Source organism: Macaca fascicularis, chromosome 10 (assembly GCF_037993035.2).
Source record: "Macaca fascicularis isolate 582-1 chromosome 10, T2T-MFA8v1.1".
NCBI lineage: Eukaryota > Metazoa > Chordata > Mammalia > Primates > Cercopithecidae > Macaca > Macaca fascicularis.
The window spans coordinates 115986495-116012418 of record NC_088384.1 but is presented as its reverse complement, the minus strand read 5'-3'; the positions used below and the strand labels follow the sequence as shown (position 1 = coordinate 116012418).

The following is a 25924-nucleotide window of genomic DNA, read 5'->3' as shown; positions in this document are numbered from 1 at the left end:
TGAGCTATATAAATTAGTTTTAAACAAGTCCCTTCTCCTGCTCCCACTGTTGCCCCAAACAGCCTAGGACCCTTAACTTCCCTTTATATAAATCCAGAGAGCCTGCTACCTAAGCCATTCTCAAGACAGCCAGCCCTGGGTCCCAGCAGGTCACACTCAGTCCCTCTCACCTCCCTTCTAGAAGGGGCAGGGCCAGCTTGCACTTTGCTTTCAGTTCCCTGCACCTGAGCACTGGCTCCAGGCTCAGCTCACCAGCTTACCTGCAGCAGCCACAGCAGCAGCGCTAGAAGCAGCAGCAGCAAGGGGTGACTCCCGGATCTCATGGCCATATGGGAATACCCAAGACAGACTCAGAACGTGCAGCTGCTAACCAGTCCTCCAAGCTGGGGATCCCGCCGGAGCCACACACCTCCTTCTCAGTCAGCAGCTTCTTCTCCAGTGGTTTCCAGGTCACTTTGGCCCAGACACTTTCATCCCAACTTGCTCCTCCCTTCTCAGCTTTTCTTGCATTTATCAGAGTGGGGAGGGTGGACTTGTAAGCTCGAACATCCGTTTGCCACAAGTAGAGTTCCTAGGAAGGGTGGGGTAGGAACTGAAGCCACCATGGTCCTGCACGTACACAAAAGACTGGCTGGGGTCTGACCTCAGGAACAACAGCTCAGCCAGGGGAAGTGAAACCAGCACCTATTGGAAGGTAGAATTATTTATTTCTTTGTTTCCTTGTTTGTTCTAGTTTCCAAGTAGAAGGCCCAATCATCTCTTTCTATAGGAGGATACGTTAGTGACTCTTTTCTATAACCCCCATCCTCTTGAAACAAACAAACAAAAAAACTAGAAAATGACCGCAAGAATGATAACTTTATTAAGGGGAAGGGATGAGGAAGAATGAAAGAAAAGAAAAAAACAACTTTTACTTTCCAAAGCACTAAAAATCGTTATTCCAACAATATCCCAGGGCTCTGGGGTTTGCAAATTATTTCTACTAAAACCTCTTTTAAGCTTAGATTAATCTGCCTTTTTGAGTTTGGAATTAAAGTGGGAGGGAGGAGAGATGGGAAAGAGCCTCCCTGTGGGCAGGGATCTCTGTGGCAACCTGGGAGTCTTTGCATTAGAATTCTGAAAAAGACAATTTGAGATTCTATTATACCAATACTTAAGGTTGCAATAAGCAAGTTTTAAAACACAATCTGTGATACATTAACCCTGATTACCTTAACATGACCTTTTTATCACATTACCTTGTTTAAAGTAGTAAACAGATAAAATAAAAGGTAAACTTTCTTTGCTTATTTTAGATATTGGCTTAGGCAAGGATTTCATGACTAAGAACCAAAAAACAAATGCAATAAAAACAAAGATAAATAGCCGGGACCTAATTAAACTAAAGAGCTTTTGCACTGCAAAAGGAATAGTCAGCAGAGTAAACAGACAATCCACAGAGCAGGAGAAAATCTTCACAAGGCGGGGTGCAGTGGCTCACGCCTATAATCCCAGCACTTTGGGAGGCCGAGGCGGACGGATCACAAGGTTAGGAGATCAAGACCATCCTGGCTAACAAGGTGAAACCCCATCGCTACTAAAAATACAAAAATATTAGCCGGGCGTGGTGGCAGGTGCCTGTAGTCCCAGCTACTCAGGAGGCTGAGGCAGGAGAATGGCGTGAACCCAGGAGGCGGAGCTTGCAGTGAGCCGAGATCGCGCCACTGCACTCCAGTCTGGGCGACGGTGCGAGACTCTGTCTCAAAAAAAAAAAAAAAAAGAGAAAATCTTCACAATCTATACATCTGATAAAGGATGAATATCCAGAATCTACAATGAACTCAAATAAATCAGTAAGAAAAAAACAGTCCCATCAAAAAGTGGGCTAAAGACATGCATAGACAATTCTCAAAAGAAGATACACAAATGGCCAAGAAACATATGAAAAAATGCTCACCATCACTAATGATCGGCGAAATGCAAATCAAAACCACAATGCGATACCACCGTACTCCTGCAAAAATGACCATAATTAAAAAAACAGCAGTTGTTGGTGTGGATGTGACAATCAGGGAACACTTCTACACTGCTGGTGGGAATGTAAACTAGTACAGCTGCTATGGAAAACAGTGTGGAGATTCCTTAAAGAACTAAAAGTAGATCTACCATTTGATCCAGCAATCCCACTACTGGGTATCTTTCCAGAGGAAAAGAAGTCATTATTCAAAAAAGATACTTGCACACACATGTTTATAGCAGCAAAATTCACAATTGCAAAATTGTGGAACCAACCCAAATGCCCATCAATCAACTAGTGGATAAAGAAAATGTGTATATACATATATATATGAAGGAATACTACTCAGCCATAAAAAGGAATGAATTAACAGCATTTGCAGTGACCTGGATGAGATTGGAGACTATTATTCTAAATGAAGTAACTCAGGAATGGAAAACCAAACATCATATATTCTCACTGATTTGTGGGAGCTAAGCTATGAGGACACGAAGGCGTAAGAATAATACAATGGACTTTGGGGACTTGGGGGGAAGAATGGGAGGAGGATGAGCAATAAAAGACAACAAACATGGTGCAGGGTATACTGCTTGGGTGATGGGTGCACCAAAATCTCACAAATCACCACTAAAGAACTTACTCATGTAACCAAATGCCACCTGTACCCCAATAACTGATGGAAAAATAAAATTAAAAATTAAAAAATAAAAAAAATCAAAAATAAAATATAAAAATCTCCCAATTAAAAAAAAACTTTCTTTGCTTAACTGAACATTCATATCTCTGAGATGCTGCTGAATATTTTAATCTGAATAGCTTATTTTCATTGAAATTAATAGCTTATTATTGAAAAGAGTAATAAATACAACTTTAAAGTCTATAGATATTTCCTATACATAAAGAGAAACTGAATACCTTGTGCCTATTTTCAAAGTGGATATTTCTATAAGGATAGCTTACTTTTAAAAAACTGATTAAGTCAGAAGCACTAATTTAGAATATATAAGTCAGGTTAGCTAAACCATGTTAAATATTTGGGGAAAAACCACGTCAGTTGAGCACCCCCTGCTGCTAGAATAGCTCTGGGGACTGAAACATTCTTGCTAGAAAGGCGTTAGCCTCACAAAGGTCTAGTCTGGGAGGAGCTGGGGGACAACAGTGAAGGATTCCACTTTCACATTCATTTTAACTTTAAAAATAATTGGTATTTTAAAATTAGCCGGGTGTGGTGACAGGCACCTGTAATCCCAGCTACTCGGGAGTCTGAGGCAGGGGAATCCCTTGAACCCAAGAGGCGGAAGTTGCAGTGAGCCAAGATCACATCACTGCACTCCAGCCTAGGCAACAAGAGTGAAACTCCATCTCAAAACAAACAAACAAACAAACAAACAAAAAACACCATAGCAATTGGTAATATATTAGAAACAACCAAGTTTTCAACATTCTCAAGCATTTAAAATAACTGAGCAGAATGCCAGTTCCCCACACGGTAACCCTTCTTGGGTAGGCCATAGGGCCTGGAACTCAGCTGGTGATTCTGGGCATCACCTGCCACACATCTTGGGTGAGCCTGAACTAGAAGATGTCCCCATTCTGGGCATCACCTGCCACACATCTTGGGTGAGCCTCAGCTAGAAGATGTCCCCGTTCCCTTTCTATTCTGAGCATGTGATCATAGTGACAATAGTCTAGCGCTCCTTTCTGTGTACTTGGAAGTACAGTAATATTTTATAGCCACATGGTGGCAGCTCCTAGCTCCCTGTAAGCTAACAAGTGAAGAATTGAGATTGCTCATGAGATAAAAGTTACTTATGATTGCAAGGGAGGTGTGAGCTACAATTACCTACCCAGGGTCAACCTTCTTATCTTTTCGAGGGGTGCCTCCAGCCACCTCCAGTTCTCACTGTTCTTTTTTTTAATAATGATGATTGCGGCCGGGCGCGGTGGCTCAAGCCTGTAATCCCAGCACTTTGGGAGGCCGAGACGGGCGGATCACAAGGTCAGGAGATCGACACCATCCTGGCTAACACGGCGAAACCCCGTCTCTACTAAAAAAACACAAAAAAATTAGCCGGGCGAGGTGGCGGCGCCTGTGGTCCCAGCTACTCAGGAGGCTGAGGCAGGAGAATGGCGGGAACCCGGGAGGCGGAGCTTGCAGTGAGCTGAGATCTGGCCACTGCACTCCAGCCTGGGCGACAGAGCGAGACTCTGTCTCAAAAAAAAAAAAAAAAATAATAATAATAATAATAATAATGATGATTGCATCATGAGGACATCTCCACCGGCTTGGATTTCTGTGTGGACAGTGGTCTGGCTGGCCAGGCCTTATGCCCAGCTGAAAGGAAGGGAACTGAGGTGGACAAGTGGGACTGAGGGAAGATAGCAAATGTACCTGACTCTGCCTACGTTTGGCATTTTCCATATGGATCAAGTAAACACCAGAGAAGTAAAGCGCTGGGCTTGAGCCTTCTTTCCTGGCTTGGGAGGCGAGAAGGCTGGCATTCGATGCCACCTCCGCAGAGGTGAGCCAGCCGCAGCGAAAGGCTGCGAGAGTGGCCTGTTATGGAGGACAGGCCTTAGGCTCTCCCTTTAGTCTGTCTTTCTGTCACCAACGCTGGGGGAGGCAGAGCCTGGAAGAGGGAGGGAGCAGAGGTGTCCTGATGGCAAAGCACCACCATGCCCTAGGATCTCAGTGCTGGGTTGGAAGGTTAGGAGGGGCTGCCCAAGCCTCCCCTGCCAACACACCCACCCGGGAGTCCAGCCCACCCAGGGCGGACGGAAGAGGTTAGATTTCCATCAAGGCTGACATTGAAGTTTTAAGCTGGACTGGTTTTACTGACTGACGTGACTGGGTAATGATGAACCCCAGTTGTAACTGAGGGATTGAAATGGTTTGGGTGAAGGCTCAGATTAAAGAAGAATAAAATGGCTCATGCTTATATGTCCCCTGAGTCAAGACCTTTCTACGTTCACTAACACAAAAATCATTTTCCAGCCAAATACTTCTGAATTCAAGGTCGTGTTTCTTCATAGTCACAAGAAAAGTTTAATTTCTCAGAACACTCTTGAGAAGGGTTTTTAAAATAATCAGGGAAGAGTTCTGCTTCCAGTAGTGGTGAAGTAGCTTCAACTCTGCTGTAGACGTGATAGCTATTAACAAAATATAAAACAGGGCCGGGCGCGGTGGCTCATGCCTGTAATCCCAGCACTTTGGGAGGCCGAGGCAGGTGGATCACCTGAATTCAGGAGTTCGAGACCAGCCTGACCAACATGGTGAACCCCTGCCACTACTAAAAATACAAAAAAATTAGCCAGGTGTGGTGACACATGGCCAGCTACGTGGGAGGCTGAGGTAGGAGAATCGCTTGAACCCAGCAGGTGGTGGTTGCAGTGAGCCGAGATCAAGCCATTGCACTCCATCCTGGGCAACAAGAGCAAAACTCTGTCTCAAATAATAATAATAATAATAAAATATAAAACAGCTACCCAGAGTGGAGGCCCTGGAGGGTGAGCACGGCAGGCAGAAGCTGGAGGGATTCCGATGCCTGGAATAGGCCATAGCTGGGACTGCTAGGTGGCTAGAGGGACAGATGGAGCAGACAGAGCTAGGTGGCAACTGTCTGGTTGTGAGAGTAGGCATGCGAAGCTGTGAAGCTCTTTCCACTTTCCTGTATGCTTGAATTTTTTTTTTTTTTTTTTTTTTTTTTTTTTTTTTTGAGATAGAATCTCACTCTGCCCCCAGGCTGGAGTGCAATGGCGTAATCTCGGCTCACTGTAACCTTTGCCTTCCGGGTTCAAGCGATTCTCCTGCCTCAACCTCCTGAGTCGCTGGGATTACAGGCGTGTGCTGTCAGGCCCTGTTAATTTTTGTATTTTTAGTAGAGACGGGGTTTCACCGTGTTGGCTTGGCTGGTCTCAAACTCTTGACCTCAGGTGATCCACCTGTCTCGGCCTCCTAAAGTGCTGGGATTACAGGTGTAAGCCACTCTGCCTGGCCTGAAAAATTTTATAATGCCATATTGGGAAAAAACCAGAAAGGTGAATTTGACTCCATCAAGGAAAACTCCACCAGCACTTTACTTCTCTGGGGTTTACTTGACCCATACAGGAAATGCCAAATGCAGGTAGAGTTGGGTGTGTTTGTCATCTTCCCTCAGTCCTGCTGTCCACCTCGGTTCCCTTCCTTTCAGCTGGGCATGGGGCCTGACCAGCCAGACCACTGTCCAAGCAGAAGCCCAAGCCAGGTAGGGGTGCCCTCATGAAGCATTCATCATTATCAAGTGAGCTACACTACACTTATTTTTAAGTGCAGTTATTTTAAGTGAGCAAAACTACACTTATTTTTAAGTGTAGTTTTACCCAATACTGGATAGTGTATCTCTAGTTGTACCCCAATAGCTTGTCACATATATTAAGAGCTGAAGTTCATTAGACTTCACATTCGAATAAAATAATTTATCATTTGTGTTTCTGGGTTTTTTTTTTTCAAGTACTAAGAATTTTGTTTTTCAATTCTGATTACTAATCACATGGGTTGATTTGAGAGTGCAGTTTCTTAGGTTTTAGTATGTTGTCAGTCACTGAGAGCTGGCCAGAAAATTACCTTGGAGAGATTTTAATCTCTTACCCCAATTTTTTCAACTAATATGTAGTTGCAGATACGCAATTAGAAAAACAAACAAAAACACTGCCAGATATAACATATTGAAGGTGTTTTCACTTTTTGCAAGTATATTCCAGTGCTAATCATACCAATGGTATGAATCACAGGCTCTTTCTTCTATCATTTATGTTTGTAAATCAAGCTTGTTCAACCTGTGGCCCAGGATAGCTTTAAAAGTGGCCCAACACAAATTCATAAAATGTCTTAAAACACTGTAAATTTTTTTGCATTTTTTTAGCTCAATAGCTATTGTTAGTGTTAGTGTACTTTATGTGTGGCCCAGGACAATTATTCTTCCAGTATGGCCCAGAGAAGTCAAAAGAATAGACACCCCTGACATAAATTGTTTATGCTCCTTTAGGAAAGGAGAAAAAGAAGGGAAGGAAAAAAAAGGGGAAGATTTAAACAGCTGTTTTTATCTTCCTGCATCAAAAACTGTTCTGTTAAGGTGAAAATACATACTTTAAAAAATCAGAACATCTTCAATTAAACTTGTTAAGCTATTTCAATATTACATAAATTCTACAAACAAAAAGCACTTCATTCCAGCATTTAGAAAACCGAAAACACCACACGAGAAAAGCAAAGCCTTCTTTTTCTTTCTCCTTACTTTATTTAGGCAGAGTATCTCAAGAGATAGGTTTAGAGGAAAAGCTTGCTGACAAATGGTGAACACTCTTCTAATCCTGGACAAAATGACCAAGTGAGTGAAAGGAAGGGGACAAGGGAAGGTAGAGTGAATGTTCCACACCTGCAGTTCAAAAATCTAAGAGTCTGAATATAAGGAAAATGGAATGAGGTGGTTAGGTGACCTAAGAAGCCCGAACGCTTATATTTTAAGTCTTTGATCCATCCTGAGTTGGTTTTTGTATAAGGTAACAGATAGGGATCCAGTTTCGTTCCTCTACGTGTGGCTTGCCAGTTTCCTGATCTACGTGTGGCTTGCCAGTTTCCTGAAACAATGAAAATTCTAGAAGACAACACTGGAAAAATTCTTCTAGACGTTGGCCTAGGCAAAGAATTCATGACTGAGACCCAAAAAGCAAATGCAACAAAAATAAAGATAAATAAATGGAACCTAATTGAACTAAAAAGCTTATGCACGGCAAAATAATCAGCAGAGTAAACAGACAACCCCAGAATGGGAGGAAATATTTGCAAACTACACATCTGACAAAAGGAATAGTATGTAGAATCTACCAGTAACGCAAACAAATCAGCAAGAAAAAACTAAATAATCTCATTAAGAAGTAGGCAAAGGACATGAGTAGACAGTTCTCAAAAGAAGATATACAAATGCCCAACAAAAATGTGCAAAAAGTGCTGAAGATCACCAATCATCAGGGAAATGCAAATTAAAACCACAGTGAGATACCACCTTACTCCTGTAAAACTGGCCATTATTAAAAACTCAAGAAACAATAGATATCGGCATGGATGTGGGGAAAAAAGAATGCTTGTACACTGCAGATGGGAATGTAAATTAGTACAACCTGTATGGAAAACATATGGAGATTCCTTAAGGAGCTAAAAGTAGATCTACTATTTGATCCAGCAATCCCAGTACTGGGTATCTACCCTGATACAGTTTGGCTGTGCCCCCACCCAAATCTCATCTTGAATTATAGTCCCCATAATCCCCACGTCATGGGAGGGACCTCTTGGGATGTGATTAGATTATGGGTGTGGTTCGCATGCTGTTCTCCTGATAGTGAGTGAGTTCTCATGAGATCTGATGGTTTTATAAGGGGCTTCCCCCTTCACTCAGCTCTCATTCTCCCTCCTGCCTCCCTGTGAAGAGGTGCCTTCCACCATGATTGTAAGGTCCCTGAGGCCTCCTCAGCCATGTGGAACTGTGAGTCAGTTAAACCTCCTTTCTTTATAAATTACCCAGTCTTGGGTATTTATTCATAGCAGCATGAGAACAGACTAACATACCGAAAGGAAAAAGAAGTCATTATATGAAAAAGACACTTGCACACGTATATTTATAGCAGCACAATTCACAATTGTAAAGATGTGGAATCAACCAAAGTGCCCATCAATTGAGTGGATAAAGAAAAAGTGATATATATGTACACACACTCACACACACATATATATATAAAGTATACCATGGAATACTACTCAGCCATTAAAGGGAGCTAAACATTGTCTTTTGCAAAACCTTGGATGGAGCTGGAAGTCATTATTATTTTTTTTTTTTTTGAGACAGAATCTTGCTCTGTCACCCAGGCTGGAGTGCAGTGGCATGATCTTGGCTCACTGCAGCCTCTGCGTCCCGGGTTCCCGGATTCTCCTGCCTCAGCCTCCTGGGTAGCTGGGATTACAGGCACATGCTACCACGCCTGGCTAATTATTGCATTTTTAGTAGAGACAGGGTTTTGCCATGTTGGCCAGGCTTGTCTGGAACTCCTGACCTCATAATTCTAGCTGAAGTAACATAGGAGTGGTAAACCCAAATCTTTATGTTTTCACTTAGAAGTTGGAGCTAAGCTATGAATATGCAAGGGCATATAGAGTGACATATGGACTTTAGAGACTCAAGAGGGAAAGTTGGGAGGGAGGTTAGCAATAAAAAACTGCACATTAGGTACAATGTACACTACTCGGATGACAGGTGCACTAAAATCTCTAATTCATCTCTATATAATTTATCCATGTAACCAAAAACCACTTGTACCCCAAAAGCTATTGAAATTTTAAAAAAAAGAAAAAAGAAACTTCAACTCCTTAGTTTTCACTCGTGGAGCAGATTTTATCAGAGGCTGTAAATCACTCATTCAGGCAACCTCTTAGGTAAATAGCCGGCCCAGTGCCTTTAAACTATGGAGAAAAATAGGGCTAGATAAGCAAATGGCTTGCTTGAGGGGAGACAGGGCCTGCCAACTACTCACATACCATAAAGGCAGTCACTCAAACTTGCAGACTTAAGTACCAGGAAAGCAGGTTTCTCAAACTTTAATGTGCCAAGGATTTTGTTAAAATGCAGACTTTGACTCAGTAGGTCTAGGGAGGAGCTCGCAATTTGAGTAGCAAGGCATGAAATTGTCCTCGCTTAATGTAATCTAAAGTTAAATATGTGTTATTTGTTTGCTTTAAAATCTCATTTAAGCTAGGGCAATTAGATTTATGACTATCCCATTTTTAATTCTATATGTATTTTTCCAGTATTATTACAGTAATTCCTTACATATTAAATTGGTGAAGACAAAAATATTCAAATTGTATTTTATGAAACACGGATCTCTGTACAGATTTTTATAAATTGATGATTTATGTTACTTCATTGAGCACAATTCTTTGCTGGATACAGTGTTGTATGATGTGAGAATGTTCAATGAATCAAAGAGAATCCTCCACAGCACGTAACTGCACATAATAAACCACTGTATTCTCTGATGGCAGAGTGAAGTTAAATAAAGAACATGCTTTGGGCCTGAAGTCAAAAAGTCTTTTTCTCTCCACTTCTTTTTGATTCCAGTGAAAACCTTGTTATTTGACTAGAAGGCACTGAGGCCAAATTCTCTGCTATCTGAAAGGGTTTAGTCGCCACCTTGTGGATAATAAAACAACAACATCCCCAAATAATACATTTCCTGTACAAAAAAAAATTTTTTAAACCTCCAGCATGGTTAATTTTCAAAACATATCCAAAAACTTACTTTTTAAGCCACTGAACATTACTGCCACAATTTGGTAGACTCAAAAGAATGCACCCTATTGTCAGAGTGAAGTTAGAAGAGCAACGGGCCTTTCAGAATGTTTGCAGCCGGAGCTGCCCAAAACTGCCATCTCCTAACCAGGCCACTTCCTTGAAAGAGACCTTACTCATTTCCGGATATGTACATAAAGATGCAAGTTCATTACATCACAGGTTACCTTAATTTATGCTTACTGTATTTGCATCCTGCTCCCCTAATTAATCCTCAACACTTTTTGTGGGGTAATAAGTGGAAGAGCGACTCAAGAAATGTACTGCAATGCCTCTCAAATATATCTGGTAATGTTAACCTGTGCTTTGGCCACCCATGTCGCTTAGTGTTAAGACAGGAGTTGGAATAGCATTTCATCCTGGGCAATTCTTTTAAATAACCAGGGAGAAAATAAAGGCAAGCTTCATAAGAGAACTGCATGAAAAGCAAACAAAACAATACCAGAAAAATCCAGACAATATTTTTCTGCTGTTTAATTGATCTCAAGGAAGGAGAAATTCAAGTCCACAAAAACTTACATGAATTCTGTTTATCACATACAAAACTAAACATACAATATAACAGCAAATAACAAACATGCTGAATATTTTCAGGCCATTTTGAATGGTGTCCTGTACATGTACATACATAAATAATAAATACTGCTTCTGAATTACCTTAAAATACAGTACCACCAAGAGTTTTACATTTCTATGTGACTACTCAGTAAATGAGCATAAAGGAATGAGGAAGTAGACAATATCCATATCAGATAAAGTAGAAAGTCTTATGTCCTTCTGAAAAGCAACACAATAGGCCCAAGAACAACTACATACCATTTTCCTTTTAGCTAGTAGGTATATGGCAAGACTAATGATATTCTCTTCCCCATCCTTTTTGTCACAGGGTATGAAGTCTACCCTATTCAAGTTAGTTACAAGTCTTCAGCCCATTTAGTCATTTAAGTTGAGAAAGTCTAAACCTAAATAATCATAGCAAATACTGCAAGTACTGATATCTTTTTAGTCCATTTTTGTACTTTTTTACATTTTTTTCCATTAGATAATTCTAAGCCTGAATTTTTTTTTTTTTTTTCTTTCTGGTTCTTTAAAAAAAAAAAAAAAAAAAACTTGGCTTGTTTTAATTAGTTTAAATGCAGGGTATATGTAAACAACTCCCCAGAAATGAGAGGCACTTCTTGGAAATACAATGACCCATGTCACTAGACTAGCAAAACACTCAGTGCTTTTGATTTGATGAACTGAATGAGTTCATGATTCAACTTTCCAATGTTGTCTACTTGAAAAATAGCAAGACTCTTATCTGCAGCATTTAGTGCATTAAGATGTATTAGATAGGTGTATCAGATTAAAATTGTGCTTATGTTAATTCTGTAATAGACCTAACTTTAACACACTTCATGTTATTTACTAGGAGCTATGATCTAGTCGTGATAATACTGGTTAAAATAGTCAATCTGAGGCAGAAAGTAAACAAGCAAAGTCACTTTTGCAGGCTTTTAAAACTGTTTAACACATGAAATTCTGACTCTTCCCCAGATTATGCAACCAGCTTAATTTAAAAAGCTGAGAAATTTAGAAGTATGAGGCATTACTTCTAAATTTCTTTTTTTTTGAAATGGAGTTTCACTCTTGTTGCCCAGGCTGGAGTGCAATGGCGCGATCTTAGCTCACCACAATGTCCGCCACCCGGGGTCAAGTGATTCTCCTGCCTCCGCCTCCCGAGTAGCTGGGTTACAGGAAAGTGCCACCATGCCTGACTAATTTTGTATTTTTAGTAGAGATGGGGTTTCTCCATGTTGGTCAGGCTGGTCTCGAACTCCCCACCTCAGGTGATCCACCCGTCTCCGCCTCCCAAAGTGCTGGGATTACAGGCATGAGCCACCGTGCCCAGCCACCTCTAAATTTCTTAATCATGATTGTCTTCAGCTCAGACATACACAAGGCAAGTAGAATTACTAATAAATCACTTTACCCTCAACCATTCAAGGTCTCTAAGAGCATGCATGTGGATACATTACAGAGAAAGGCAGCAACTCAGCATAAACCCTTTAGTATTAATATAAGGAGTATATATACATATACACTTATGTATAGAATATCATGCTTTTCAATATCTATTGGCCATGAAACTTCATAGAGAGCTGCATAAAAATCTAGCAGAGAAAGGATCGTAAGTGAAATGCCAGCCATGGATAACAATAATCTGTGCTCACAAAATAGGGCAGGCAAGGAACACACAGACACCACTCAGGAACTACACGAAAACTAAGAGTAGTGATGTTTTCCAAATATAAAACACATACTAAGTACAAAAGTTATAGTATACTTGAGGACTACGGAAGTAATGCTTACCATATGTACATCTTTTGTTCACATAAAAAGCTTAAAGTACGATCTGAGTGTAAAAGTAAGCTTTCTCCAGTAGGATGGCGTGAGAGGGAAAGAATGTAAGAAGGAACTTGTACAAGTCTAAAAATTAAGTCCTGAAAGAAAAAGCCTCCCATAAAAAGTTTTATGTCATTTGGTATGATTAAAATCAGATTTTGAAAGACCTTAAAATGTAACCTTTGCACATTGCTTTTTATAATTATATACATATAATTATAGCTACATAATCTTGTCTTTATGCTGTTTTTGATATTTTTTCAGACATTTACTGCTGTCTGAAAAGTTTACAAGCTATTATATATTCCCAAATGAAAAATGCCAAGTTTTTCATTTGCCCCAAAGGTGAAAAAATTGAAACCTCTACGTCAAAAACAAATACAATAATTGTTTAAAGGGATAAAATCAACTATAACGACATGGGCAGTATTAAAATACACTGCACAAATATAAACAGAAAGCTCACAGCACAACTATAGGAACAAGAAGATGTTATTCAACTGCAGTTAAATAAGAAGGGTTGGAGAGAGTCGGGAAGCCTGAAGACCAGATAAGGGAGTTTAGAATTCATTCAGCAACCTTATTCATATTCTATTCTCCGCCCCTCACCCCAAGCAAAATAATAAAATCCTGCTCTTGCAAAATGAAACAGATCATTATTTTTGACTAAGGACCACAGGGTGTGGAACCCAAATCAGTAACTTTGTAACTATTACATTGAATGTTAGGTCCATATGTTTTGATCCTTTTATGGCCCTTCCTTTACAAATTGTTAAGAGTCATTTCCCTGTGGTGCCTCTCTGGAGAAGCCTTACATGCCAGCAATTCCAGAGTGTCAAATATTTCATTCTCAGCCCCACCAAACAGCAGTAATCATGCTAAGCCCATTGACTTTGGAAAATTCTGCAAATTATTTTAACCTCAGTTCAGAGAACTCAAAAGTGGGTTTTACTACCACCTCTAAGTTTAAAATGCCACCCTCACCAAAAAAAAAAAAAAAAAAAAAAAAAAAAACAGTCAGAGAAAATGTATTAAAGTACTAGATTCCACTGTCTCTAAAGAGCAACCAGCTTAGTGATAAATTACTACTCAAAATACAAACTCACTACTCCCTAACTTGAGGAAGAACTAAAGCTTCTCCTAAGGGTAAAATGAACAGAAATTTTGCTTGAGGAGTTTATAAAAAAGTAAGAGAGGGAGTGGGCAAGAAGAGCCTTATTTTAAACATTTAGGATTCCACACCATTTGAAACAGTCTGCACTCTTTTATATACTTATGTGCGTGTGAAAATGGAGAGAGAACACCACTATCTGCTCTACAAAGGCCGGCTACTGTAGCCCAGGTTTCGCCCGTACTTTCCCTGGAGAGGTGCCATCTTATTCCTTTATATGGCACATGTTTTAGGTAATTTTTATCTGAAGGGCTCTCATTTGCCTAAGACTGACAACACAAAGAAAGGCTTATTGAAAGACACCTCTCTTTGAAAATATCCCCACTAGGGGTAGAAATAAAGGTGGACAAAAGTGCCAATCAATTACTTAAATGTCAGTAATTGTAAAATTCCTTAAAATTCACAGTATTTTTACTTTTGGAAGAACTCTAATATTGAGGTACCTGCAGGTCTTGGCAATTCATCATTGTAGGTATTTATTTTAGTTTATATGTGTTTTGCTTTACTCCATTTGTTTTCAGTTTTTTCTCACTCGATACAGTGGCATGACCACAGCTCTCTGCCTTTCCCTTTTTCCTAGGATGTGCATGTGCTTGTGTTTTGGAGGCTTTACAGGAATCTGCTGAGTCCAGAATCACAGCTGCCTGTTTGGGAATTCGAATGTTACCGTTGGTTTCCACCTTAGAGCTGCTTTCACTGCAGGACAGATCCCAACGTTGCAGCTTCGTACTCTTACTGGATTTCTTTTTCTTTTCTTCTGTCCTCATTTCAAGGGTTTGCCTCTGAGAACAAAACCTGGTACCAGCAAGCACATCAGTGGGTCTGGGGGCAGTCTCAAATGCATAATGTGATGGGTGGATTTCTTCATGGTGAAAAGCTTTCTTTCGGGAAGGGCCTGACTTTGATGCCCCTTCCTGGTGAGGTAGTGGCTTGGACAGAGCACTCGCAATTAGCTTACTTCTCCCAGGGCTTTTCAGTGCCCCTGAGGTCCCAGGGGCAGTGAGGGGCCTTGCTTTGGCCCCCTTTGCTTTTTCACACTGTACAGTCTGGACCTGCAGCCACTCAAGCTGAATAAGTCTATCAATATACTTCCCAAGAAGTCCTCCCACTCGGGGCACAGCTTCCATTTTGTTCTCTGCGTTCAGAAGCAGGGCCATGTCTCGTAAGTCCCAGGAGCTGAAAGGGGGTGGAAGGAAATCAGGATAATAGTACTCAGGCTTTGTATGGCCCTGACCAGGGTGAAGATCAAAGTAAACTGGATCAATTTCTTCAGCTCGAAGATTGAGATCTGGAGGTGTGAGGGGAGAAGGAGGAATGGGAATTCTTTCCGAATCAGAGAGATCACTTGCACTGTCCTCATCAGCATCCTCTTTAATAATTTTCATTGACTGAAAATCAAGAAACAATGTATTCCCTGAGGCCCCCTGACACCTGGAACCGAGTGGATTCCTTTTGCGTCTTGCTTCCGGGGCAATGCTTTCTTTAAGTTTTTCTTCAGTTGGCTGGATGACAGCTGTGAGGCTGCTTCTCAGCTGAGAAGCAGCGTGGGGTACTTGGGATTTACTCTGCCTTTTTCCTGAAGAATTCTTTGAATGTTGCACTTTATTCCAAGATGGGCCAGCATTCATATTGCTATGAGAAAACAAAACTGCACTTCTTACCACGTATGACAAAAAATGGTCTGGCTATAATTAAACAAACAAAAATAATCTTCTAGTTGTACTTTTTTGTCTCAGCTATTACTAGGCATTAGAAAATGTCAGCTTCCAAACTCCTTACAGCATAATTTTACAGAACATTTTTCCATATAATACTCTATTTGAGATACATTATATAATGCATGTGACAAAAGAGAACGCACAGTTTCCATTTTATATCAAATATTAGCATTTAGGAAAAACATTTCTCAAAGTGCTTGTTTCATACTTTTAGTGCAATCGTGTGTACTTTAAAAAAAAACCTTAGTTCGGAAAAAAATCAGTCGCAGACTCTGGAATTGTTACAATCAAAAGCATTTAATAACATTCAGAAGTAAAAACAGTTTTATTTTATATACCTATTTTAAATTAAGTATAAATATGATATAACATGCAAGTTTTGCAGTTTAATCACTCCTGATTAGTGGTGATTCTGAGCTGAGGGAAATTTTAATATATAAAAGTATTGCACATACAAACCTGTACCTTAAATCAAAAGCTTGTTAAAATGTTTTCAAACAGAAAACACATTTGGGAAAATTGTGTTTAAAGAACAGAAATAAAATCATATGGTGCCTTGTAACACATATGAATGAAAACACAGGGTCTTAGTGCTACCTTGTGAATAGCAGGTAAAGGGAATAATGAATACTGTGTGCATTATGAGTATAGCAACTAATTCTCTCTGGCATAATTTATTCTGAGGCCGAATCTCACATCAGGGTTGAAAATATCCTCTTTTCAATTTATTTACCAAGAATGTGTCATTTTGATTAATAATACTTCTCTGTAATATAAGTCAGATACAACGAACAGAAATGGGTGGTAAACATGCTTTCTGGAAACCTCAGAGGTTCATTTGCCCAGTGGTTTCAGATAAACTAAGCAACTATTTGAATATGTGCTACATTTTAATTAATAAATATGGAGGATATTAAATCACTGCCAATAGTACAATGTGTGCTCAATAAATGTTGAATAAATGAATGAAAAAATGAAGGAATCTCCATTATTCAGAATTCATAACACTGTTAAAACATTTTGTTTCTGCTTGTCAATATGCATCCATAAAAATTAATTATTGTCTGTATCCTTTTATATAAAAGGAAACTAACATAGAAAAGCATTAAAGGATTTATTCAAAATTATAATTCTGCTAACAACTGCCAGAATTATGACCACTGGAATCCTTATCCACTATTATGCTTAAACCACTTTTCCACTCATTTCTGCTAGAAAAAAATATATAAATGTGTATTTCTTATCTACAGACTTACTTTTTTTCCCCACTCCACATATTCAATCTGGACAAGAGAGATAATGAGCCTTTCGCAAGATAAAACAATTATACTAAAACTATTTACCTGCTTTTCTGATGAGATTCATTTACCCTATTCCTCTTCTTGAAAAAATCACATGGCTGATCATCATATAGGGTTTGATGGACTGTCTAAAAAACAGGGATGCAGTAATAAATACTGTGAACATGTACACAAGAAACAAGCAAGCAAACAAACAAAAATCCCAGAATAAATCTAAGTAAGATTTTTCTTCTAAATTGACATTACCTTTCCTGTAGTGCTCAAAATATTCTTGCTCAATCTGCTGGAAGATGATGACAGCTGGGGAGGTGACTTCTTTATTCCTCTTATATTTGGAAAGGTCTCCTCACCACCGGAACTAGAAGCAACAGAATATTGTCAGTAACTACTGATTGCAAATGGTCCTAACACCAGTATTGGTTGGTTTTTCACTTGTTTGTTTTTTAATACTTGTATAATATTGAAATATTAGGGCTGTGATCATATAGCGGTTGAGTTGTGAAATACTGGGGAAGGGAGACATTGTCTTATGCTTACAGCTTTGTCTTTTCTGTTTATTACAGTAGATATCAGAGACAGGATCACAGGATCACACTACTATAAATACTGTGAGTGGATTCCATCTCTCTCTCTCTCTCTCTCTCTCCCCCTGTTCACACACAGGTATAATCTTCCCTGGAAATAACATGTTGAAGAAATCTGGAAGGCCAATAAGGTCAGGTCTTATTCCAGTGTTCAATCATTGTACTGCCCAATCATTCATTCATTCAACAAATAATTACAGGAGTACCCAGAAAAATGGCAGTGATTATGCATGTCCCTGTTCTGAAAGAGCTTAAACTCTAGGAGGAATGTTCCCATTCAATTTTTCGGCCTTCTCTATCACATCAATCCATTATAAGATTTTCCATATATTCATATATATTACATATTATATATTATCTCTTTGTGAAACATTGTTGACCCATACCACATATTGCTGTTATTCCCCTCTCATTTTGAGTGGCCTATTAAAAGTGCACTGAATGGAAATTGGGTACTTCTCTTTTCCATGTCACCTGTCTCTGTAAAATAAGAGATATGATTACAGAAGATTTTTATTTTCTTCCTGAAAATTTCCTGTATTTTTTCCACAATAATCATGTAAGCCTTTTTAGTTAGCTTACATCCAATGATAAATAAAATCACTCTCTCACATTTAATGAATTATACCACAATCAACAGCCTTGACTCATTTTAGACGTAGAAAATGTTCTTGAATCAACCCCCTTTCATTAGTCTGGTTTTTTTCTGCTTTGTCCCTCTGGACAGTAAAAAGGAACCTTCTTAATGGAATGCCTTGCCCCAAACTGCTCTCTGGAAAGTGCACTTGCATCTTTTCCACTTCATTTCACCTGGTAAGCTTTACACCAAAGGCTGTGGGGTCTTGTGCTCAAAGCTACCGGGTGAGAGACACGAATGCTTGCAGTGTACTAAAGAGGCAGAAAACAAGCTCCAGGCCTTGTTGGTGTTTCTGGCTTGCTTGGAAACAAAGCTAAAAGATTTGTTTCGGAGATTCTGCCTACAAATATGCTTCCCAAGCGCCAGAGGCTGATTAGGGGCAGCTGCAGAAGTCATCACCGGGTAATAACTCTTGTTCCCCTGTCTTCCTCTCTGGCGCTGAGTCCAGGAAGACAACAGCAGCACCTCCCCACCCCACCCTCAAGGGAATCTGCTGGCCATTTGGTGCGGCAAAGCATTCTGGGTGATGTGGACATGACGCTGCTCCTCTACGCAGCGAGGCTCCCTCGGTTTGGCCAAGGGTCCAGGTTGCAGTGAACCTGTCCAAAGTGTGGGCTGGCCTTGATGTTTAAAATTAGCCTGCGACCATATCCCGGCAAGGCCGGTTTTTGCACCACCACTCCTCCCATCCACAACCCAGAAATCTAAGGACACGCAGCATGCATTTTCCTTGTCCTCCGTTTGTGCAAAGTCTATAATCGATAGGCGCGCAGTCCAGGCAGACGTAAACAGAAATTGATCAGACCTGTTTCGCGACTGCAGCGGACACGTGACGACGCTGCCAGCCTTCCTTCCTCTCCGGCGCCCGCGCGGGAGGCCCGGCTGCGGCGCGCTGCAGCAGGGGAGCTGGAGGCGGCGGCGCGCAGCTCAGCGGAGCTCCCGGGCTGAGCTGGGGCAGGCGGGGGCCCGCCTGCAGGCGGCGTCACGAGGGGCGGGGCGGAGGCTCGCTAGGAAGTTGCACCCGGTCAAGTTGCAGCCTTGTAAGTAACGCTGCGGACCGGGGAAGTGGGAGGGGCCGCTCCCGGAACGCAGCCTTCTTGTAAGAACCTCCAAGAAAGCAAGAAAAAAAAACAGAGGCGCTACCCTGCGCTCCCGGGAGGCCTCTGAAAGCTTCAACTAAAGAAGCACCCCCTCTCTTACAATTTCTTTAACTGCAAGAAGCGGAGGACCTGGACAAGGACTCGAGGGGCAAGGTGGCGAACCAAGGGTAGGGCGTACCGGGCCCGAGAGGTCTCCCGCAGGTTGCAGATACGGAGAACTCTCAGCGGCTTCTGAGCACGGAGGGAGCTGTCGCGGGGTCGGGAGGCCGTCCCTCATCCCTGTCTTCCCATCTTCCGACGGCCGGCGGGACCATGTCCAGAGGCCCGAGCTCCGCGGTCCTGCCCAGCGCCCTGGGATCCCGGAAGCTAACCCCCCGGAGCCTCAGCTGCTTGTCGGACCTGGACGGCGGCGTGGCCCTGGAGCCGCGGCCCTGTAGGCCCCCGGGGAGCCCGGGCCGCGCGCCGCCGCCAGCGCCAGCGCCGTCCGGCTGCGACCCCCGCCTGCGGCCCATCATCCTGCGGCGGGCGCGCTCACTGCCCAGCTCCCCCGAGCGCCGCCAGAAGGCCGCGGGCGCGCCAGGCGCTGCATGTCGGCCGGGTTGCAGCCGGCAGCTCCGCGTGCGCTTCGCCGACGCCCTGGGCTTGGAGCTGGCGCAAGTCAAGGTGTTCAACGCGGGAGACGACCCGTCGGTGCCGCTGCACGTGCTGTCGCGGCTCGCCATCAACTCTGACCTGTGCTGCAGCAGCCAGGACCTGGAGTTCACCCTGCAGTGCCTGGTGCCCGATTTCCCGCCGCCCGTCGAAGCCGCCGACTTTGGCGAGCGCCTGCAGCGCCAGCTTGTGTGCCTGGAGCGTGTCACTTGCTCGGACCTTGGCATCAGCGGTACGGTGCGCGTGTGCAACGTGGCCTTCGAGAAGCAGGTGGCTGTGCGCTACACTTTCTCGGGCTGGCGCAGTACCCACGAGGCGGTGGCGCGGTGGCGCGGGCCCGCAGGCCCCGAGGGCAAGGAGGACGTCTTCACCTTCGGCTTCCCAGTGCCACCCTTCCTGCTGGAGCTCGGCTCCCGCGTGCACTTCGCGGTGCGCTACCGAGTGGCGGGTGCCGAGTACTGGGACAACAACGACTGCCGAGACTACAGCCTCACGTGTCGCAACCACGCGCTGCACATGCCTCGGGGCGAGTGCGAAGAGAGCTGGATCCACTTCATCTGAGTCACGTGGGGACCAGCCACGTGGAGCCTCCACACCTAAGCTGCGCCTCCTGTCATTTCCCTGCTGGGCTCTCACATCTATCCGGTTGTTCTTCGCCACCCTGCAAGTCCTCTGACCTAATTTTCTGTGGCAAGGTCCCCTGGCAGCGGCCCATCCTGTCTTCTACTTGAAACGTCTGAGACACTTGGTCTAAAAAGTAGCCTCAGGTGGCCAGAAGGCCGAGTTGTGTAATGAGTTGGGGCAGGGTAGTGGGGTAGGTGCATGGGAGGGTGGGCCCTCTGGGGAGGCCCAAGCAGCTTGTTTTGCAAAGGCCCAAGTCCTCCTGCTAGGAAAAGCTTTTGCATGTGCCCTGAATGTGTCTCTGTAAACATAGCTGTTATTTATTATTGTGATGTTGGGACCGTTAGCCCATAGCGGATGCCTCCTCAGGAATATTCTCGATTTAATAAGCTAAAAAAAAAAGTTATGTTGTATGTTTGTGCCCACAGTAAACAGAATGTACAGTGTGACCCACATCATGGTCCCTCCAGGCATTCCTGCCCCAGGACAAGGAAAACCTGAGACCGCATCTGATTGCCAGTGGCTGTTGCCTTCTAACCGTGGGAAACTATTAATAGGCAAGAAATTTCTGCTTTATCAGTCATCACACAACCATTCCTGGGCATTGAGACTGTCTTGGTTAGGCTGTGTGTCTCCTACATTAACAGCTAGGGAGGAGGGAAAAGCTTCAAACTTTTAAACTAGCAAAACAGTTATTTCTCTGCATTCACAATTCTGATTTCATGTATTTCTCTGTACATGTTTGATCATTATCAGGCCATTCTGTTTAAGTTTTAACCTTCCTAAATATTTTAAGAAATCTTGCCTCAGTTGTTTCAGTTTTCAGGTGACTAGAGAATTTCAGGCAACAGTGCCCTTTGCAATTACCTTTTTGATGATTAAGGTGACTTTTTATTTCTTGTTAAGCATCAGAAGATGTCAGCATTCATCTTTTGGGAGTCCAGTTACAAGGTGGAACTAGAAGGTGTTTTCAGCAATAGCCAGAGCACTGGAGGAAAAATAATTGACAAATACTTATACTTTTAAATTGTTTTGAGTTGTATTTACATACATCACGTTTTATCAGGTACCCACCAACTTTATACTTTGTGCCTTCAGATAGTTTCTAACATTTTCTAGTTTGTCAGCTTTAAAATATTAAATTCTTTTATGTTTTTAAACTATCAACCAGTAAGTCAAGACCACTGTCCCCTGCTGAGTTAGGCAATCGCTTAAAACTCCAAAGAACTCCGGGCTGAGTTCTTTTGGTGCTCAACAGTGGTCTGACAACAGGTGCTAGAATTAAGGTGTAGGGGAAAAAAAGCCAAGAAGGACTAGATCTCCAATTTGTGAAGTTTGTTTATGATACAGTTGAAACAAGTCTGATCAGTTTTATACCTGTCACCAGGAAATTAACTCTAAATTTTTGAATGCTTGTTGGCATCTGTCAAATCAATACTGAAAGGATGCATTTCAGCTTTTAACCAGTTGGTTCTGATCATTGCAACCTCTGTGCTCTTATAATTCAAAGAACAGGGATGGCTTTCTTTGGTATCTTTTGATCTAAGAACACTGAATTTTGACTTAAAATATTGTGACTAAATTGCACAATCTCTGGCTATTAGCACTGTTCACTACATTGACATGCAAGAGAGAGAGAAGCCTGGTTACATTTCCTGCTATTTAACAAACGGTCCAATTAGGTCAGCAAGCCTGTTAGGGCCTTGGCTGCTATGCCCCTGGTCCCCCAACAGAGAGCAAGACAATTGTCCGGAGAATGTAGGTATGAGTTAAGAGCTGCCAGATTTATTTTATTTAAAGGCATGTAGAGAATCTCATAATCTATGTGAAAGTCACTTGCCAAAAAGGTTCTGGTCATGAAATATAAAGTAAATGTTACATATTTAATATTAAGTGAACCTCCTTGTGCCTTTTAAAAACTATCGACATTATGAAATTTAAAAGCTTAAATGTATTTGCCTAGTTGATAAAGAAGCTGTGGAACAGCTGAAGGAGAACTTTCAGACCCTAAAACAGTTACACTGCCTAGATGGTAAAATTTTCTAGTGGACTGTGCAATTGCTGGGTTGTCTCCCCAAACATATTTTAATATGTTATTTAAAATGATTTTACCCAAGCCTAAATATTAAAGTATATATGCAAAAGTAGCTGTGAGCCATTCTATTATGCTGGAGTACGTTTTTCTTGTGGCCTAATTACAGAAAACCAAGCTTTAGAAAATCTTGTTTAAATCATTTCACATGCAAGTCTTATCCTTTCTACAACACTGACAAATGTAGAGCCTTGGCAAAAATTAAATAAATTTTGTCATTGTGTCTCAGCTTCAGTAGCAGAGTTGTTGCGTATGTCTTTTAGAAAAGGAAATACAATTTTATATGCCAGGTCAGCATGAGATATGAAGAAAGCTCTAGAGGAATGCAGGGAATGTGATCACTAATGTACTTCTATTGCAACAGTTAATGACACTCTGTAGGCAGTAATGAGTGTGTGTCTGCCTTCCTTCCGGATGATGACCCTCACCTAAGTACAAAGTCTTGCACATGGGGGAAGAAAACTTACTTTTATTTTGTCTTGCCTTATTTGCTTGGCCACAATGCTAAGTGCTTTAAATATGTGATTTCATTTAATTCTGAATGTTATGCTACCTGGGAGACAATGTCCCCTTTTTCTTAGCTGAAAAGAATAAGGCTCAGAGAGGTTTAAGTACAGTCATAGGCTACATAACATTTCACTCATCAGGGGACTGTATATATGACAGTGGGTCCATGGAATTATACCAGTGTTTTCCTGTATCTTTTCTGTGTTTATATACACAAATACCCTTGTGTTACAGTTGTCTACAGTATTCATTACAGTAACATACTGTACAAGTTTGCAACCTTGAAGCAATAGACTGTACTATATATACCTGAGGTGTGTAGTACACTATACCACGTAGGTTTTTGTAAGTAAACGCTAAGATATTCACACAATAACAAAATTGCTTGAGGAGGACACCTTTCCCAGAACTTACCCCTATCATTAAGCAATGCATAACTGTAACTCACCTAAAGTCCCATAGCTGGTAAGCAACAAATTGAGCATTCAAATCTATTTCAAAGTCAGTGCTCTCTCTACCTGTTATATAGAATATTCCAAATAAATGCTTGTTGATTCAGAAAGCTGAATTAATTGAAAGCCAAATTTTGATATTTCTCTTGAGATAAGGTCTTGTCCTGTCACCAACGTTGGAGTGCAATGGTGCAATCATAGCTCACTGCAGCCTCCAGCTCCTGGGCTCAAGTAAAATTCTCCCACCTCAGCCTCCGGTATAGAGTAGCTAGGTGCACAGGTGCATGCCACCACGCCTGGCTAATTTTGTTTTTTGTAGAGATAGGCCCTAGCTATGTTGCCCAGGCTAGTCTCAAATTCCTGGCCTCAAGCAATCCCATCAACTCAGCCTCCCAAAGTAAAGGGATTATAGGTGTGAACCACTGCACATAGTTTCCAAATTTTAATTGTAATTGATACAGTTTTTCATGAAACGCCAGTCTAAAACCTAAAAAAAAAATTAACAGTAAAATTAGTGATACCCTTTTTTTCTTCCATGTTGTGGTTTACTGATGTTTACTAAATAATCTGCAGGCTTCCTGAACACATGAAGCAATAAAAAAGGCTCTAACACTTTTCTTCAACTAAAAAGCAGCAAGGTAAACAAGTCATCACTATTAATTTTTGAAGTGTATTGGGAAAATTCCTGTGTGCAACTCCATCATGAAGGAACTTAAATCTATTGGCGGAAAACTAGGTGTGAAAATAATTATGCACAATTGTCGGGTCACAATTTTGAAACACTCTACCATCTTCTTACATTTTGTGTTATACATTATTAATACTTAAACATATGAAGAATTCAAAAGCATTGAAAGCTTTGAACATATAAAATCCCCTCAAATCCCTGCATACACCTGTGTACCTTAGATTGCATATGTAATCTATCAGCTCTGAATTTAAAAACTAAGATATCAAAATTAAGTTCAACAGGGGTAGTTACAAAGTTGTCAAGAAGCTGGTAATTCTAACTAAGCAGAATATTTAAAACACCTCTGAGAGCTTATTTAATGTGATTTGATCTGCTGTGGTCCACAACTGAGTTTTGATTCTATTGCCTTGTGTTTATTTTTTTCAGGTGCTTTCCACCTCACATTTAAATCCTAATCACATATTTTTAAACAATTAGTGCCTTTTAGATAGGAAATTAAAATGTTATTAAAATATAATTTTAAATTTTTGAGGATACCTATAAAAAGTTTAACTACACATACAATTCAACTTTTAAAAATGTATCCGACACAAATGTTGATTAATCCAAAGGTGGTTTGCTGCCGTATTATTTGTAATAGAAGTGTAGGCTCATCAGTGGAGGATTGAATTCCTCGGATGAAGTTAATCCACATGATTAAATAATTACGAAGCTGTTAAAAAGACCGAGCTGCATCTCAGTGCACGTGGAACAGTTTCCATCTCAGAACGGGAGCACGGGGAAAACACCCAGAAGACTGAGCACCGAACACCGACGCCCTCTGCGAGCCAAGGGGCAAGGGGACCCTTTCCCGGCTGTGCCTGTCTCCAAAGGGCTTGCGTTTTTTTACAGAAGCACCCGCTGGCTGCGTAAGTTAAACGGGTATCTTAAATGGAAACGTCTGAAAGAGCCTAGGAATACGCTGTTGGGTACCCAGCTCAGCACCCCGTCCCGGGACCTGCGGTCCCTCCCGCCCTCCGGCACCCGCACCCAGGCGACCCTGCAGGCGACCCTGCGTCCCCTGCCGGGAGGAGCCAGGCCTCGCCCAGGAGTCGTCTGCCCGGCGCCCCGGTCCCCGGAGCCCTGGTCCCCGGTCTGGCTCGCCTCCGCAGGGCTGGCTGGAGTCCCGGGTCCCAGTGGCTCTGGGGACGCATAGCTCGGCGATGGGCTCCTCCTAGTCCTGCCCGCGCTTCCGTCCCTTCCATCCCTTCCTGCTCGCCTGTCCCGGGGCCAGGGCCCCAGTCAAGGCGGCGCGTCTCCTCGCTGGCGGGGGCGACTCTGCTCGCGGGGCGTTCATCAGGAGAGGGCAGCCAGGGAGGATAAGGCCGAAGCGCGGGGACAGCCCGGACCCACTAACCTGAGGGCCCGGCCTGAGTCGCGCCCGCTGCGTCCCCCTTGGCTCAGGCCTCGGGCGATCCGGGCGAGCGTTGGGGGGGGGGCGGGGCCTGGCTGGCGGCGACGCCGATTGGACGCACTAACGACCGCACCTGGCGGGGATTGGACGGGCGCTTCCCGCCTTCCGCCGGCCGCCTGAGGCGCTGCGGCGGTCCCTGAGGGGCAGAGTTGCGACGCAGGGCGGCATCGGGGGCGACTCCACC

General features: G+C 42.4%; 3 protein-coding genes across 7 annotated transcripts in view; 1 reads left to right on the top strand and 2 right to left on the bottom strand.

Moving 5' to 3' along the window:
- Positions 1-25721, bottom strand: part of CDH26 (cadherin 26) — a 78732-nt gene extending 53011 nt beyond the window's left edge. The window contains exons 1-6 of one of the 3 annotated variants that reach the window (XM_065523360.2): positions 25684-25721; positions 21413-21533; positions 17199-17310; positions 16995-17080; positions 1937-1993; positions 261-684 (exon numbers count right to left, since the gene is read on the bottom strand). In XM_065523360.2, coding sequence (XP_065379432.1) covers positions 261-329 — 69 coding nt within the window. In that variant the 5' untranslated portion in view covers positions 330-684; positions 1937-1993; positions 16995-17080; ... (1 more) ...; positions 21413-21533; positions 25684-25721. Of the gene's footprint in view, positions 1-260; positions 685-1936; positions 1994-16994; positions 17081-17198; positions 17311-18978; positions 19120-21412; positions 21534-25683 lie in introns of those variants that run through there. The other 2 variants (XM_015430025.4, XM_015430030.4) reach the window with 2 other exon arrangements.
- On the bottom strand, positions 10836-25721 carry FAM217B (family with sequence similarity 217 member B). 3 transcript variants are annotated; one of them, XM_005569497.5, is made up of 5 exons: positions 25684-25721; positions 21413-21533; positions 17199-17310; positions 16995-17080; positions 10836-15565 (listed from the first exon to the last, which is right to left on the bottom strand). In XM_005569497.5, the coding sequence occupies exon 5, from the start codon at positions 15559-15561 to the stop codon at positions 14410-14412; it is 1152 nt and encodes a 383-aa protein (XP_005569554.3). In that variant the 5' UTR covers positions 15562-15565; positions 16995-17080; positions 17199-17310; positions 21413-21533; positions 25684-25721; the 3' UTR covers positions 10836-14409. The 3 variants fall into 3 exon arrangements, with proteins under 3 accessions (XP_005569554.3, XP_045219179.2, XP_005569555.3); XM_045363244.3 differs by lacking the exons at positions 21413-21533; positions 25684-25721 and adding an exon at positions 18979-19119 and having other exon boundaries at positions 10836-15581; XM_005569498.5 differs by lacking the exons at positions 21413-21533; positions 25684-25721 and adding an exon at positions 18979-19119.
- On the top strand, positions 19214-22865 carry PPP1R3D (protein phosphatase 1 regulatory subunit 3D). Its single transcript, XM_045363245.3, has one exon. It carries the CDS (start codon positions 19586-19588, stop codon positions 20483-20485), a length of 900 nt encoding a protein of 299 aa, XP_045219180.2. The 5' UTR covers positions 19214-19585; the 3' UTR covers positions 20486-22865.
- Positions 25722-25924: the final 203 nt, after the last annotated feature.